Source organism: Clytia hemisphaerica, unplaced genomic scaffold (genome assembly GCF_902728285.1).
Source record: "Clytia hemisphaerica strain Z4C2 unplaced genomic scaffold, Clytia hemisphaerica genome assembly, whole genome shotgun sequence".
In the NCBI taxonomy this organism is placed as follows: domain Eukaryota; kingdom Metazoa; phylum Cnidaria; class Hydrozoa; order Leptothecata; family Clytiidae; genus Clytia; species Clytia hemisphaerica.
In genome coordinates, this window is record NW_027104476.1 from 13,235 (window position 1) to 31,777 (window position 18,543).

The 18,543-nt window shown below is 34.9% G+C and overlaps 2 protein-coding genes across 2 annotated transcripts; both read left to right on the top strand.

Moving 5' to 3' along the window:
* The first annotated feature begins 615 nt into the window (after positions 1-615).
* Positions 616-2,458, top strand: LOC136821428 (uncharacterized). The gene is made up of 4 exons (XM_067077664.1): positions 616-1,140; positions 1,279-1,374; positions 1,479-2,202; positions 2,301-2,458. The coding sequence occupies exons 1-4, from the start codon at positions 616-618 to the stop codon at positions 2,456-2,458; spliced, it is 1,503 nt and encodes a 500-aa protein (XP_066933765.1).
* Positions 2,456-4,806, top strand: LOC136821429 (uncharacterized). Its single transcript, XM_067077665.1, has 4 exons — positions 2,456-2,624; positions 2,735-3,476; positions 3,577-4,151; positions 4,249-4,806. Exons 2-4 carry the CDS (start codon positions 3,356-3,358, stop codon positions 4,804-4,806), a joined length of 1,254 nt encoding a protein of 417 aa, XP_066933766.1. The 5' UTR covers positions 2,456-2,624; positions 2,735-3,355.
* The last annotated feature ends 13,737 nt before the right edge of the window (positions 4,807-18,543 follow it).

Here is an 18,543-nt window from a genome sequence, read left to right on the forward strand (position 1 = left end):
GTAGATTTTAAGTTTACTATACCTCCCACTGTTGATGACGATAAAAAATCTTCAAAGAGTGATGATCCCCCAGTTCATATAGATACTCAGACATCTAATCAAAGTAAGTGTGACACGTAATCTTTTTTTTTTTTTTTTTTTAAAGAGAATGAAAATATGTTAAGATTAAAATATAGATTAAGGATTATCTCTTGGATTGATATGCTCTCTCTTTCTTTCTTTTTTAGAAGCTGCTAAAAAGAACAAACAATGTATGATTTGTAATCAATGTTTTAGCAGAGCTTCTCATCTGAAATTTCATCTTCAGCATTGTAGTAAAAGCTCAAAGTCTCATACGTCCAAACCAGTGAAACGTAATCAAACAGGATCAGGAGTGAAACTTTCAAAGTCAGCTCTATCATCGGCAGCTGAGATTTTTACTAAAGACTTGAGTGGAGAAAAGAAATTGACATTGCCTTTCTTACTGGATGCCTTCGAAAATATTTTAGATGGCAAGAAAGTTAACGGTGTGAAATGTGTTTTATCATTGTTTCTAATCTTTTGTAAAGATGATGATCCAAATAGACTGACAGATCCTCCTATAGTCTTAAAAAGTAACACTTTTACATGTTTAAAATGTTGAGAAAAGCTGTGGAGGAAATTGAAATCAAGATTGACGATTTTCAAGCCAATGGTAGTGGATGGGTTCTCCATCATTTGTTAAAAGTAGATTTGGGATGTGTTGTGTACGATCCTTTGAAAGCTTCCTCTTATATTTGTTTACCAAAAAAGATTGCTGATAAAAAAGCATGTATTAACATCCAAAACAAAGAAGATGACAAATGTTTTCTTTGGTCAATAATAGCATTTGATCATAAGCAAAATGAACATGCTGAGAGAGTTACACATTATCTTGATTATGAGGAAGATTATGACATGGAAGATATTTCCTATCTAGTGAAGCTAAAAGATGTGAATAAGTTCGAAAAACAAAACCCAGACTATTCGGTGAATGTGTTTGGATATGATGACAAAAAGGTGTTTCCTTTACGGATTGCAGATAGTATCAAAGATAAACACGTCAATCTTCTACTCATTACCAATAAAGACAACCATCACTATGTCTTGATTTCTGATTTCTCAAGATTGATTCGTTCACAGGTATAAGTTTTATAGACTTAAGAGTATATTATCTAGATTGTTTGTTTGCCTGCTTACAAATTATTGTTTTTAAGATTGATAATAATGATTTTAATCGGTAATTTTTGTATTTTCTTCTTCTTCTTTTTTCTGTTGCAGGTGACAAAGAGAGTTTCAAAGGAATATTTTTGCTATTTTTGCCTGCATGGATTTGTTAAAGAAGAGACCTTGAAAAAACACATTCCATATTGTTGTGTGAGTATTTATCAGATTATCACAGAATGGAATTTTTTTGGCTCTATTTTATTGATTCTTCTGTTAGGCTTTTTACACTGTTTAATAATTGATTTCTTTTATAGGGTCATGGTCTTCAACGCATTTACCTACCTAAAAGGAATGGTACAGATGATAAAGTGTTTTTTAATTCGACAAAACCTATGCTTAGGATTCCCTTTGTAATGTACGCCGACTTTGAGTGTCTGTTGCAACCATCTGAAACAGTAGTTCATGGTGGAAAAAAGGAATCTTGGACATCGAAAGAAGAAGAACATGTACCGAGTGGTTTTGCTGTTTATACAAAATGTGATGATCCACGTTATTATCAAGAGCCTTTTGTTTACAGAGGAGATGATTTTGCAGTAAAGTTCATTGATCATGTATTAGCAGAGGCTGCTGAGATCAAAAAGATTTATTCAAGAAGAATGAGAGCCAACCTCACATCTGAGGAACAAACTGAATATGATAATGCGGACAAGTGCTACTTATGCAATGATGAATTTATTACTAATTCGGATCATCCTGATTATAAAAACAGACGAAAAGTTTTAGATCATAATCACCTCGACTCGACGTATCGTGGAGCATGTCATTCGATATGTAATTTAAACTTGGCAATCAATCCAAAGACAGTTCAAATTCCATGCATCTTTCATAATCTTAAAGGGTATGATGCTCACCTGATATTGTCGGCTGTTAAAGCACGTCACGGTAAGGTGACTTGTATTCCTACCAATACCGAGAAATACATAACATTTACAATTGGAGATGTTCGATTTATTGATAGTCAACAATTTATGCCACTCGGTAAGTTTCTATTTTTTTTTTTTTTTAATACATTATCAACTTTGTTTTCTATAAAAATGATGATGATATGTTATTAAATGAAATTTATTTTGTTATAGCTTTGGAAACACTGGTGGCAAATCAAAAGGGAACGTCTCCTAATATGAGAGAAAATTTTCCAGAGGTTACGAAATATCTAATTGATATCCATGGAGAACATCTAGAAGATTCACACCGGCAACAAAGACTTTTCGATCACGAATTGTTAAATGTCTGACGATAACAATGGGAATGAGGATGAAAATAGTGATCTCGATACAGATACAGAGTCGGTGGATTTGAATTTAGATGTAATGGACTTGGATGAAATATTGGATCAAGTTGTTGATTTTAGAAGACAGCCCTATACGACTCCGACTTTAAATACTTATCAGGATGAACAGGTATTACATTGATTGTTACAAGTGTCAATAACTATCACATTTCTCTCATTTACTATTGTTATTATCCTTTTTTATTTTTGCAATAAAAACTTTAATATCCTTGATTTCAGGTAACGAGAAAGTTGGATCTGCTTTCAAGGAAAGGTATCTTTCCGTATGAATACATGGATGATGTGAAGAGATTTGAGGAAATGGAACTCCCGGATATAGACTTTTTTACAGCAGTCTTACAGAAACAACTGTGTCAGAAGCTGACTACGAACATGCTTTAAATGTTTGGGATTGTTTCCGTATAAGAAATTTGGGGGAATTTCATGACTTATATCTTCTTAGCGATGTGGTTCTACTGTCAGATGTTTTCGAAAGATTTCGAAGTGAATGTATGTTACATTACCAGCTTGATCCGGCTCATTTTTGCTCTGCGCCTGGTTTGTCTTGGCAAGCAGCACTAAAAATGACAAAGGCTAAACTCCAGTTGTTGTGCGATATTGATATGCATTTGTTTATCGAGGATGGTATTCGAGGTGGTATATGCATGATTACTGAAAGGTACATTTAATTCTTTTTGTATTTGTTTTGTATAAAAACTTTCTAAGGGCGTTTTGAAAACATTAAATCACTTATCTTTTAGGTTTGCGAAAGCCAATCATGAACATTCTGTATCCTACAATCCAAATCTTCCAAAGCAATACTTAATCTATGTTGACGCTAATAATTTGTACGGCTTGGCAATGAGTCAACCATTACCAATTTCAAACTTTCGCTGGCTGTTTCAAGAGGAAATCAGACGTTTCAACGTGTTGGATATTGAAAATGATAGTGAATATGGATACATGCTAGAAGTGGATTTAGGTATGTTGATTGAATGAAATATATTGTTACATCTGATCTTTGAAAAAATTAATATTCTATTAATACTATTCTTTTTTGACTTTTTCTTTTTTTACTTTAGATTATCCAGATTATCTTCATGATGCTCATAGAGATTACCCACTTGCCCCTGAAAAGTTATATGTCAAGCCGAACATGCTTTCGGGAGTTCAACTGGAAATTTTAGGAGTCGATTCTGCTGATGAAGTTCAATCATCCAAACAAATCAAATTGGTACCTAATTTGTATAATAAGAAGAATTATATCCTTCATTATTGGAATCTGAAATTTTACATAAATCATGGGATGAAGCTAATGAAAATTCATCGTATATTAAAGTTTAAACAAGAACCTTGGTTAAAAAGCTACATTGATTTCAATACTGAAAGACGTGCAAATGCAAGAAACAGTTTCGAAAAGGAGTTTTTCAAGCTGATGAATAATAGCTGTTTTGGAAAAACGATGGAAAATCTTAGAAAGCGTCGAAGGATCGAGTTGATTACATCACGTGCGATACTAAGAAAAAGGGTTGCTCAACCGTCTTTTCATGATTTTCACATCATCAACGAAGATCTCGTTGTGGTTGAAAGAAAGAAAACGTCTCTTCTTCTCAATCGACCTATTTACACTGGTCTTGCTGTTTTGGATATTTCAAAGGTATGTCGTTTTTGCTTAATGGATTTGAATAATATTTTGATTTTCTCAATCATCGTAAAATAAAGTATCTAATAATCTTTCTTTCAATTACCTTTAGCTGCACATGTATCAATTTCATTATGATCACATCAAACGCTTATATCCAGAACGAAAATCAAGGCTGCTCTTCACAGATACGGACTCGTTAGCGTATGCAATAAATACAGACGATATTTATGAAGATATGAAAAATAATGTTGATTTATATGACTTTAGTAATTATCCGGAAGATCATAAGTGTTATTCTGCTGCTAATAGACTAGTCATTGGAAAATTTAAAGATGAATTAGGTTCTTTGAATATGGAAGAATTCGTCGGTCTTAGATCAAAAATGTATTCGTTTACATACAAAATGGAAGATAAAATGAAAGAGATTAAGAAAGCAAAGGGTGTCAAGAAAAGTGTAGTAAAACGAAAAATCTCACATATGGATTATGTTAAAACATTATTTGAAGATGAGGATCAATATAGAGAATGGAACTCATTTAGATCATATAAACATCGTATCTATACAATAAAAGTGAATAAAAAATCGCTCTCATGTTTCGATGACAAACGCTATATTCTGGGTGATGGAATTACAACCCTTCCTCATGGACATAAAAATTTAATTTAATTATTTGTTTATTTTTTGATATTATATTTATATCTAATTGATTATAATTTTTTCATATTTACAAAAAGATTTGTCCATATCACTGATCTTCGAATTTTTTTGTCAAATTCTCCTTTGTTTTTGAAATCCATTGGGTGTTTCTCATTAATTCTGACTTTGGGATAGTTGGTTCATTCTTAATTTCTGGATGATCTTCAAATTTTTCTCTAAGTTTTTCATTAACATCTTCTTCATCAATTTCGTCTGAGAGCACTGCAAACAAGAGATCAATTCTTTCCCTTGCAAGCATCATGAGACAATCATGATGTCTCTGGCTGGGATAGTTATTAATACATCCTTCACAAAACCTCTTGGAAGTAGCATCATAACTTGACAGCATTTGCTCCACGTATATCTGACTCAGCAAATCCAATAATTTTTCCTTTGAAGCAGATGGTTTTTCATTTAAGTTGAGTAATTGATTATATGCATCTTGCATTTGTTTGATGATTGTGGGTATTATCTTGTAGTGAATCATAACCTTTTTTCTCTCTGTTGGATATTGAATTGATTGTTGACTAAGCATCAAAAAGTTATTTGGTTGTTTATCGCTTGATGCATGATTTGAAAGATCAACCAAAGTGTATTTTGTACTTACACTCTTCCATTGTGTTAGCCAATTATCAAATATGTCTTGTGATGTTGGAATCCTTTTTTCTCTGATTTTCTTCTTCTTTGAAGCCTCAGGTGCTTCTTGATTCTTTCTTTTTCTATTTTCTGTGGAATCAGCTGTCATGGTGAAGTACTTCTAGAAACTGATATTACCATGGTTTAAATGTTCTATTTATACTGGTTGGGAGGTATAATTTCAATGGATTAACATATTTCTAAGGTATTAATAGAAAAACGTGGTGTTTTTGGATTAGTGGCATTTTCGTGGCGTATCTTGTTTTAAAAAAATAATCAACTTGCTTTCTGCCTTTTTTTCTTTTTGGGTTTGTCTTTATATAAAATCTGACCTACAAAAGTTTGATATGATTATTACTTTAGGGATTAAAAGAAAAAAAGTGGTGTTTTTGGATTAGTGGCGTTTTCGAGGTGTTTTCGTGGTGTTTTTTGGTAATCCCTATAATCCCCATTGTCCCAGAACCATTCAAACATTACTACTTCGTCAATAATTTTGCTTTTCGAAGAAAGTTCCTGCTTAAGTTCGTCCAGTTCTCTTCTCATCTCCAAGTTTTGATTTTGGAGCTTGATTGTAATATCTTCTTTTACACTCTCTATCTTTGATGCAATGTCATACTTTATAACCCTCATTTCGTAAAAGATCATTTCAAGTGTAACCCCTTCCATAGGTTCCTCCTCGAATGATTTATGAAGATTATAAGGTTGAGAAAAAGAATAAGATACATCACCACCAGGACTTGTCACAAAGTCTTTATCTGTGTCTTTTGTTTGAAGAGAGTCTTTTTCTTGGTGTGATGAGGTGTCTTGAGTGTCTTTTTGTGTTGGAGAATCTTGTGTAGTAGTGTATAAAGGTATATCTTGAAGTACTTCTTCGATGTTCTTTTGCTGCTTTCTTGTTGTCACATTCATTGTCAAAAAATGGCTCGAGAAACAAAACGCCTACTTTTTACGCGCCAAAATTTTTTGACACGTCTGCACTCTACGGCTGTCCTGATCTTAATGTTCTGCATCCAATCTGCATCCAATACACCAGACCTTCACACCGTCCGAAGCTAGGCCACATGAATTACGTCATGTTGAATTTGAATTGAGGGATTACTCGCTATCAAGACTTGTATACAACAGAAAATTTCTGAGATTGTTTTGGATGTACTTTTCGTTTCTTGATTTTTGTTTTCATGTTTTGCTTGTTGGTCTTAAGCCGTGGTTACACTACATTAATATCTTTAAAATTTTTGAAATTTTTTAATCAAAAATACATTAAAGAAATTAACTATTTTCTTTAAAGTCTTTTTGAAATTTTTGTATGTTGTATCAAATCTTCAACCGTTTTTTCTCAACTCATTTTCGCACTTAAAAAACGACATGAGTGGAAGGAACACGTATTGTGCTGATTCGTTTGAAACTTGATGGGAAACATTCGAAAACAAAAAGTCGAGCTAAAAGGTCTTGCTGGGTACGCCTAGTGGTTAAAGTTGAGGAACAAAAAAGTGCCTTCACGTTTTTTTTTATTAGAACCCAGTTTATAAGAACATTGAGGCTGAAATTCGTCAAAAAATTAAGAACATCGTAAGAACATGCCCAGCCTCAGTTTGTAAAAAAATGACAAGAAAGTACAATTTTTTCCTCTTTTCAAGCAGTTTTAACCGAACTTAGGGATGGATTTTCTAAAATCAAGAGTCAAATATTGTCCAAATTTTACCAATTTTAAGTGCTTTTTTTATTTTGCATGATATTATCGATTCAGATTAGTCTGAAAAATTAAGAACGCATTTAAGAACATTTTAGGCTGAAAATTTCTAAAGAAATAAGCACAACCAGGCTCAGCCAAATTTTAGGTGTTCTAATAAAAAAAAAACGTGTACAACAACATATTTGCTGAACTTCGTCTACGGCGTGGCCAAGAAGAATTTAAATCTGATTTAGAACTTATCCTATCTTTTACCCCTATCTCATATTACGTTTTAAAAATTCTAAACGCTAGATAATCCAATCATTGAAAAAAATATACAGAACTATCATGTCGGTGGCTTTGATCTCGAGAGAAGTGAAGAAAAAAACTTTAAACTCTTTACCAAAAAAATGGTAAAGAATCGCAAGAAATAATTTCTTTTTCAAGAATTTATACGTCTTTATTTTCTTTAAAAGCGGGATGTTACACTTGTAAATTTTTTAATCATAAAGACTTGATTAAAAAATTTCAGAAATTTAGAAATAAATTAATGTAGTGTAACCACGCCTTTATGTTGTACTTTTTGACTGTTCTGTACGTGATGTTTGGATTTTATTTTGGTGTGTCAAGAATTAGTATTCTAGACGGTTGGGAGTGTAACTGCCAAAATGCAGCTAATTTGTCTTTTAGTTTTACGTTCGTTTTCATCGCTTCTTTTGTACTTAGATTTATTATTTGATAGGACGTTCGTAGTGAAACTGTAAATGATTACTATATAATTTGTATTAGTCTCACGTGTATTGTCTATATGTGTCTAGGGAGTTGCGTATTGTGTGTATAGTTATGTGTTCGTCCCTTGAGGATTGTCTAGTTGTTGTATGAGTTGTTGTGATGTGTTATAAATCTGCGTATTGGAATTGTGAGTGTTAGTTGAAAGTATCTGTTGACGTGTACGTGTATGTTCAGCCACAGTGTTTTTAGTAAGTTTCTATTTCTTCTTTTATATGGTATATCTTTGACTTGTCTTTGTAATCTAACTGATGCATCTTTATATTTTGACTTGTACTGTATTTATATTTCGTTAGCTAAATGTGTTATTTTATTCATTTTTAGCCATTTTCCAAAGTGAAGATGCGTCAAAGAAAACCTATGGCTCCGTTTTAACTAAAGTGTCGTTCGTGACTTGTGTTGACTCCCATTTCGACTCGATCGACATTTACATCGGATTTTTCAATATTTTATGTTTGAAATATCGTGAGCCTAACCACTCCTTTAGTTTTTCCATCCTACAAAATTTCCTTTTTACACTTATGCTTCTATGCCTTCTTTTGTCCGGAGATATTGAGGTTAATCCTGGGCCGGAGAGGGAAACCACGCTTAGTGTTTCTCATTGGAATCTGAAAATGGCCGAATTCGTTGATTGCTGCTCAATTGAGTTCCACTTCTATATTAAATTCTTTTTTTAAACTTTTAGAGGAAGAATGGAAATTAAGCTTATCTGGATCATTGAATTATACGTGATAGCAATTAATGACTTTGTGGATTTTCGAAAATCACACAGTGTTCCAGATAGCACGTTACGTTGTTTTACCGTCGTAGAAGTCTATCTACGCGGAGCAAAGGAAAATTTAAGCAAGAAAAAGAACTTTGAGTGCAACAGAAATCTTGATTAAAAGAAACACTTATTATAGCGAGAGACAGTTGGGCATCCCCTACCATATGCAATCATTCAAACAAGTGCACCTCATATGACCGTTCAAGGATGTTAGCAAAGGTGATTTAGTTTTTTCAATTCGCTTCATCACAACACTTCTTTTTTTTGAGAGTTAAGTGCTCAAGACCAATAATGACTTTCCAATTTCTTACCATCGCCTTGATAAACAAGGCTCGTGCTAATGGTGGTGTTATTGATCAAACTGAGTTCAAAACTGCTGCAAAATACAATTTTAATACCTTAATTATTGATTATGATGTTTTGGCTTTGATCGATCTATATTTAGTGCATATTCGGCCACTTCTCAATCCACAGGGCGAATATTTACTATTGTCGACAAATGGAACTCAATTTCAATCTTTAACGACCTCCATGTTATGCTTGTTCACGAAGCAATCGGTAAATACATCAATCCAACCCGATATAGACAGATTGTAGAGACTGAAAGGAATGAGTGATTGTCACTTGAGGAACAACACTACATTACTGAGTAGCAAAAATCTCTTATAAAAAGAAACAATCTAGAATTGTTGCAATCGAGGGCAAAAGGTGTATGGAGAAAATGACATCACGTTTTGCACAAAATGGAAATTTGCTACATTTGTTCACTAATATTAATCTCACATATGACGGTGAAGTTTTAAAAAAAAGTCAACAAATAATCTCAACGTTGCTTCGAGTAGCTCTGCACCAAGCAATCCCATGGATCAATTGAATAAAACAGCACATGACCCTTATCAACCTATAGTCGAGGCTGATGACGCAGTGGATTTGGTGATTACCGAATCTCAAATTGATGAGAAAAATGGGAAAGTTGCAGGCGTGCCATCTTTAAACGTGCAAGCCAATGAACATGTCATTAAGGATGAAGTTTCAGAAACGAGCCTTAAGTCTTGCAAAAACGTTAAGTTTACTGCAGAAGAGGATCGTTGTTTGAGTGAAGTATACCTCATCTTCCGACACAGCATCTACAATTGCGTTGACATGATCTGCATTATCGGGATATTCAGCTTCAGAGACGCCAAACGGAAACCAATCTCTAGGTTGGCCCTGACCTATTAGCCACACATCGTACACTGTGTTTGCTCCATTCCAGTTCGATTCTTTCGCTCGATCGGACAAATCAAAATGATTGGATTTGTCTAACAACATTAGCAATGTGTCGTATACTTTCTTGCGATATTACTGATCAGGAAAATTATCCCCTCGTTCAAGAAAGTCTGTGTCAGAATCTTCCATTGAATCTTCTTCTGAAGCGGCTGTTAGTTAGAATAACTTCATCTTGCTGTCTCTCTGGCTGGGTAAAAGAAAAACTCGGCACCATCATTGTCGGACTGGAAGGGATCCTCATTGTCGAATATCGTTTGAAAAGAGTTGCTCGTCCCTGATTTACTCTGCGACCCAATGGAAAACCTGCATACAATTCTTCCTCGACCAAGCTGAAACGTGAAGTAAAACTTCATGAAGATATTATTTGCATCACAAAGATGCTTAAACAGCCTATTGCCATAGTAAAAACGGTTGATATAAATAAAGACCTGGTACTTAATTCTTTTGGCATGGAACTTACCGCTGACGGCAGGATCTTTCTTTTTCTTCAACGTTGCCGTCCTGAAAATTGCCAGACGCTTCTTTATTGCCAGCTCATCGTCACCACCACCAAAGTCTGGGAATTCATTTGTTGAAATAAAAAAGCCACTGTTGTAGTGGCAGGAAATGACGCTCTCGTGTTTCTTTTGAATTGTGATTCTTCCACCTTAAAAAAAAACAAGATATAAAAAATGGATCATAAACAACGGAAACAAGATTGGCTATGCTCAGGAATCTGTCCAAAAAATAACAAAACAACCAACAGAACTGTACTGGAAGAAATTAAAGGTTGCAATTAAGAAAAAGATTGAGGATAGGGGAGCTTATTACCTTGAAAGACGCGCTTAGCATCTTCACAGGACAATGACTCTGGTGTCCATTCATCCATTACAATATGACTTGCGTGCTCTTATTGACATCAGCTGCCGAAAATCTTCCATCAGGGACAATGTAGCTAATGAACTTGGATGGGACGGGTTCTACTATAAAAGTAAGATTATCTTTTGAATTCTGTTGAGACACGAGGACAGAGACAGAATGGGAACATGGTTACACTGGAGCTCACCTTCCACTGGACAGAACCAACTGCTTTTACCACCACCATCACCAACATCAATTTTGCCTCTTTTTTTGGAAATTGTTGGGGGAGAAGTATTTGATAATATTTGACCAAGAACTGCTTGCTAATTGACGGTTTAGGGAAGCTGTTCTTTATGCCTGAAAAAATATGTAGGTTCCAGGACTCTCAAGTGTGCAACAGAAGAAGTATAAAAATGCTTAACAAGAGTAATACCTTCAATAAAGGGCTTCGGATTTGGATTAGTCAGGTGATCATATTAGACAAAGGAGCGCGGAAAGCCTTTCAGATGTGGGTTGTTTTTGAATCTCTTCTCTCTGATGTTGAAATAATGGCCCTTTTTCACTTCAACATAGTTGTAATCGACGATAAAATTGGGCAGAATACGGCAGTCTGGTTCTTGCAACAAGCAGATTACTTCCAAGTACGATTGAGCAAGCCCGTCAGCAACATAGGGATTCTTGAAAATCCATAGCACAAATGGTTTGACACTTTTGTAAGAATAGTAAGTGGATTTGGACTCTGGTATGTGCTTGTAAACAAACCATCCCATTGTGCATGCGGCAATTTGTCTCCTGCATCACTGGTTTAGCAACATCGATACCTTTGCCTAATTTGCTAGTCGGCCTCAATCCGTGCAATGTCGGCGGGGCTAGAAATGAGTAAAAGAAAATAGAAACTTAGATACACTGCTACTGCGTTATTTAGCTTAACATGGTAGCTTTATTATTCTAAACCCAAAAAACGATTTCAAGTGCCATAAAAGTTAAGGAAATGTTTATACCATTTGAATGCTTTTCAAGAAGCCTGAAGTCGACGGTGAGTTGGCGCAATTGATGAATACCATCTTCGATAATATTTCTCCCACAGCAATTTGTTGCTAAATAGATATTAGCTGGCTTTATACTCCCGTCCACAGGGATATCGTCTACTTTTTGTCCTTGTTCTTTGGCCTTTTTTGGTCAACCCGCATTTTATTAAGTATCGTCTTATGCAAAGGTTCGGCAAGGTTGAGGTCCTTCAAGATTATGTACAGTTGCTTTGAGGAAAGTTCCTCAATTCTTTCGATACTGGCACCTGTCGAGTCATGTTTTTTTCTATATGTTTACATCAAGAAATTATAGTTAAGAATAGTTAAGAATATATAGCTGTTCCAGTTTGAGTTGCAGATGCTTTCGTTTTAGATTTCAAAGACGTGGCACAACTTGCAAATCCTGAATTAAAAGAAATTTATATACAAAATTTGGCAAAACTGTATTGGGAAGAATGTTATTAACATGATACAGGCAAAGAATTCATTGTATAAGCAATGCTTAAACTCTATGATAGTTATTACCTCCATACCACCAGGTTTTACAAACTCCATCAACACAAGCCATTGTATTTATTTTTTAAATGTCTTTGATACTTGGAATTTTCAAACATTTTAGTGATGTTGTTTGTTGTGTGAAAGGCTTGAATATCAGATGTCAATTTGCTGATGGTCTTGATATCACATCCCTCAGCAGCTGCGGCAAAGGATTGAACATCCTGGACAATAGCTTTATTTGTGAGGATTTTCTGTGTCACATATCTCTTAACAATGGCTCCAACACCATCAACAGGGCCTCTACCGTGGCTTGTGGCAAAATAACTCCATTTTATGAAAATGCCAGTCTTCTCTTCTCTCATTATGCAGTAAGCAAACTTGTTTTTAAACGGGCTGTTAGGGCCATCACTCCAGAAATCAATTAACTTAACTTCTTTTGGTATACCTCGTATGAGAGTATCAAGAAAAACTATGATGGAATCTTTATTGTGTCCCTTATCATCAGAAACAATGACTTTACATTTTTTCCATCAAGATACCACATTACACAGGTAAAGACTGTCAATTGAGTCTTATACCAATGTGTAGGTTGTGGAGCACCTTGCCATTCATATGTCATATTTTGTGCAAAGTCAATCTGTATCATTGCATAACCAGGATTGCCTTCTAACTTTTCCTTGCATGCTTCATATGATTGTGATTGTTGTCTCTTTATGAAAGAGTGCTTTAAGAATTTGGGAACAGCTTCAAGAAAATCCCCATAGAGCTTGGCAAGATCTCCTTCCTAGACAACTTTAGCTAAATGGCTGTACCCTTGTAGATTGGTTGTTTCTTCCCATTGATACCATGTGATAGTACCATCTCCTAAGTCATCATTACTGTCAGAATCCTCATCTTCATCAATGATATCCTGCAATGGGTACTTTGACTTAAACAAAGCACCGTCTCTACATGATTCGCAATTGTTGACAAGCATGGTTTGCGTCTTAACAAACAAGAGAATTGGGAAATTCTGCAGTATATGTTGGGATGAATCTTTTGGTAGATTTGTGCAGTGCTTCCAGATTACAACAAGCTAGATGCTGAATGGACCTACCTGATGATGAAAGTTAGACAGCAATGCGAGGAGAAAAATTAAAAAAATCATTCAGAAAATATAGTTTAGCGAAAATGCATAACACAATAAATTCATCATTGATTGTTGATGGGGGAGAGGGAAGGGTTGGAGGGAAAAAATAAATGGAAAGTTCTGGTCGCAAAAATCAGTTTTATTGACAATCGAATCATGCTTGATGGCGAGCATTGTTATCAATAATGTTTTTGAGTGAAAGACATAGAAATATAAGGAAAAAATCCAATAAAAATCTGCAAACTCGGTCATGTTTTGACCGTCGCGAATACGCATCTTTCTGCAAAAAATCAGAAAAAACTAAGGATGGAAATTCGAGAAAATGTCAAAAATGCGGTATTTGGCATTTTGGCCGGAAAAACTTTTTTTGAAAATCAGGCTCCGTTACATTTTAGGTATTTTCATTTTGCATCAGTGTGCAAAATTTCATAAAAAAATATAAAGTACAGCTCGAGAAATTCAAGAAATACTGCACCGGGGTACCCGGAGGTAGGTCCAAAAAGATATTGCCATGAACTTTGCAGTTACATGTGTTGTGTGGTGTGTTTGAAGAAAGCAACACATTCTTTGGGCGCAAATCATAAAAGATAGACTTGCCAACTTTAATGTCTGGGTTATCAGCTTTGAAAAGAGCATAAAGCTCTCCACAAGTCATCTGAAGATAGCGCTTCTGCAATTTCATCTTTTCTCCTTTCTCATCCTTTAAAGTGATGTACTCCTGTTTTCCAGGGGTCCATCTACTTATATCATCACGATTATAATAATCAATGATTTTATTCTTAACATGATCTGCAATTCGTTTAGCATGCACAATCTTTGATCGCTTAAATGTTAATTTTACTTTGCAAGCCAACTCCTATACTACTGCTTTCCTTTTACCTGGGGACTTTGGTAAGCGTTTTCCAGCTTTTTTTAACTGCTCGACTTAAAGCAGAACTGGCTGAATAGGCAGTAGGAGATGCAGCACCTGGATTGGGAGTTGATTCACTGATCTTTAGTTTTGCTTTTGATTGCTTTCTCCTTGTTGAATTTTTTGCTTTTGTATAAGTTTTTTCAGCTTGACTCATTCTTCCTCTCTTCTTCTTCATCAGCTCACGTTGTATCTTAAATACTCTCCATACTCTACTGGATCATTTCTCAAACTTTCTCTCCTTGCTGTTTGTCTTTCAGCTGCAGACTTAGGCTATGAGCTTCTTCTGCAGTGTATTTTGTTCTTTCAAGCTCTTTTGATTTTTAACCATTTTACCAACAAGAAATAAAAAAATAAAAAGCAACAACCACTCTCAACTAACGTTAAACTCAAATGCAAAAAAAGGAAAGGGAAAATTTCTCACTCTACACTAAATGACTGATAAATGTACTCAAAGTGAGTTAAAGAGAAGGATTGAAGCCTTTTCCTTTATGTTCCTTATTTGCATTTTATTTAATTGTTAATTTGGAGACATACATCAAGTGAGAGAGACAAAAGAGAAAAAACTATATTTTTCCTCTTTTCATGTCTTTCATGATACAATGGTGTCAAAATACATGATTATAATAAAAAACTATCTGAACATAAGATTGGGTTTTCCTAAATTGAAAATTTCAAATAGTTGTCTCTATTATATTCTCCGAACTCTGAATTAAATCTATTTACTGACTAACGGACAATTGCCATGTTCACTAACAGAAAACAACTTTTAGTGAAAAAATACTTCATTTTTGGTAAGTTTAGCCTCAATTTGTTTGCAAGGTGTTAGAAACCAACCATTTTGAAAAAGTGATCTTATGAAAATTTCATCTCAGGTAGGATGATTTTCGTGACTAACGGACACTTTTTGATGAGCCTCTTGTGAGCTACCCACTCAACCTTTAGGGCTAAAATGTTGCACTTATTTTATGGTCATAGTACTTCTGTTTTTTAGACAAAAATAAAAGAACATGCAGTTTCCCTTGGCTTTCATTGGAACTTTTCTTCTTATCAGTGTGACCGGACAGTCAGGTAGGCATGCATAACAGCCAGAAAAAAACACAAAGGATTTAAGCAAAGCAGATTTTGATTATTGATATGTTTTCTATAATGGTCGTCAGTACTCAGTTTATAAAGTCAGATCGGTGTCAAAATCAAAACGCCGGGTCGTAATGTCAAAAGGTCAGGTCGTAATATCAAAGGGTCGGGTCGTAATATCAAAGGGTCGGGTCGTAATATCAAAGGGTCGGGTCGTAATGCCGAACTGTCGGGTCGTAATATCGAATGGCCGGGTCGTAGCGTCGAACCAGACTGCCGGGATACAATGCCGGATTATCGGGTTTATCGGGCTTATCGGATTAGTTAAAATCTCGTTCCGCATAATACTATCAATTGTAAAAGGGGTTACGCACGAAACGAAAGTCTCGTGTTCGCAAGCGAAAGGTTTTTTAAACAGTACCGTAGGAAGCTTATTTCTCATTCCCGGCGAAATTTTCCCATTTACAACAGAAAAGGACCGAAAGTAGCCCAATTTTTGTTAACTTGTTTAATAAAGGGTTAGTTGGGTGTTATCTACCGTACTTACACATAACAATCCAAACGCTTCCTTATCTAAAGCGCTGAAATCCCAAAAAAGTGGCTATACCGCAATTTTGCGATTTTGGCGCTTTCGATTACTAGTAGGGGTACGTATGGTAAAATTAAAACTAAGGGAACCCAGCCGTTTGCGTGATGCGTGATCGCGGGAAATAATTCGAGGCATGGTGCGTGATTTGGGCTATTATGATGTATCAACCACTTTTGGTGATTTGCATGGTTGTCACGAGAGCAAGATAGATTTCTACAGAGTATTTTAAGCATATAAAAACTCTGGTCAAGGATACTTTGAAAGCTAAAGTTTTTCTTTAGCTTTTAAAGTATCCTTGCTCTGGTGAATAAAAACTTGATTTTGGGACATTGAGCCTCTTTCACGAAGTTAACGTATTTTTGAAAATGCTTAAAGCAAAGTTTTTGAAAATCAAAAAATTTTCGGAGGGGGGGGGGTTAGAAAATCTCAAAACTTATAACGGGGGGGATGGAATAAAAATGTCCTGGGTGGAAAATTTTTGAAAAGGAGGCTAATACAGCTGAATTAGGACAAAAAAGGGAACTTTCAAAAACATTTTCCCAAAAATAATAAGCGGGGGGGGGGGTTGGAATAAGAATGTCCTGGGTGGAAAATTTTCGAAAAATTAATTAGCGGGGGGGGGGGGACGGCTATTAAGTACCCGAGAGTATTGCTCTAGAATCTATTTTCAAAAATCATTGAAATTATAATATCTGTGTAGTAAGTAAAACACTGAACATTTTCCTGAAAGCACCGACCAACCTCAAATTACATACTGCTATATACACTGGCCCTCTCCCAGCTCCACCGGCTGATTGGTTATAAAATCATCAAATGTTAATGTTGGTGAATCTTAATAGAAAGGAAACGTGTTAACTACACCAAATGTCAGAATGTTTACTCTAAGACCTAATTAATGAAGAACTTGGTAAATCCTGATGGAATACAAGATAGAATAACATATTTCTTTATAAGAACGACTTTATGAGAGTCGAGGCTCAAATGGCCAGGGTATAAAAACAACTTTAAACACAGTTCTTACAAAAAAATAACAATTGAGGTGAAATAAGCAAAAATTGTATGCTTTTTTATTATAAAAATTCAATAAATACAATTAATGGGACAAAGATAGTCTCAAGTATCTTAAAATTTCGATCTAAAATAAGAATATCATAACGATTCTTCGGTATAGAAAAAATAAAAACATCCTAGGCTCAACTAAGAGTTTTGGAAGAAAATATGAGTAACTCAAGCATGTGGTAAACAATAAAATTGTAATCAAATAAAGTATTTATTGATTTATCTTATTGAAACTCATAGGAATCATAGAAATAAAAATGAGATAAAAGATGAGAACAGCAAGGTCTCAACAAAAAAATTACCGGTTTAAATAAACGAGACTGTAAAACGAAAAGGTATTAGAAAAATCCGAAAAATCCCCAAGAGTCCTAAAATTTCTCAAAATTTATTGACATAACTTAATCTAAAATCTAGCAAGTCCTAGAAATTTCCATAAATTCCATATATCCTAAAAATATTCATAAGTTCAAAAACCCAGAAAAGTCAAAGATTATAAAATATATAAATCTATCTCTTTTGTTGAAATAATCCATAATTTTACCTCCGGACAAATCGACCCCTGGGCCTGGGTATGACTGTTTTTTGCAATTTTTTCAAGAACTGGGATGGTTGTTACTTTAAAGGTAAATTGGGTGTGTCAGGTATGTGCAAAATTCTGTCTCTCACAGGGTCAATTTTAAATTTTTGGCTTGGACATACCCATCACTTAATACCCCTGGTCCCTAGAAAAATCACCCAAGCCCAATGAAGAGTTTTTTCTGGCACAGCACAATCATTTATACCGTCAACTGCTAACTTGGGACTATCTGACAAAACATGGGACGGCAATTCGGCCACCATTTCACCGAACCTCCAAAATAATTTGATTTGAGTTAATGAACGCCGTATCAAAAAATACACGATTTCTTTTTCGCACCAAGTAGGCTTTTAAATAAAAATATGAAGAAAATCCGTAGTGGAATACATGTCAGTGTCTGGAACGAAGAAGAACAAATTAGTGGCAAAACGTCACTTGCACGGGCGGCATATTACACGCTTGTTATTGGTTAATCCCATCAGGCGATTTTTGAATCATTTTGAATGAAAACAAAAAAGTTAAAAAGGGCGCGTTATCTGTGAAAGTTATCCTGACATGTTATGACAGAAAGTAAGATTGATAAAATTGGTGGAGTGCAGGCCATATTGTCAACAGTCCCATGTTTTGACCAATCGTCCCAAGTTGACGGTAATATACAGATTTTAGAGAAGAAAAAGATCCAAGAATTATCCATTTAACAAGTTTATATTGAAGCAAACAAATCCCATTTGATGCACTTTCATGGTCCATCCATCAGGCTGTCAGTTTTTGTTGTCTGTCCAGCTGTCAGTTTACTGTCCGTCAAACACCAATAATAATCATATCCCGATATCATAACATATAAACTTATCAAGCATATGATGAATGT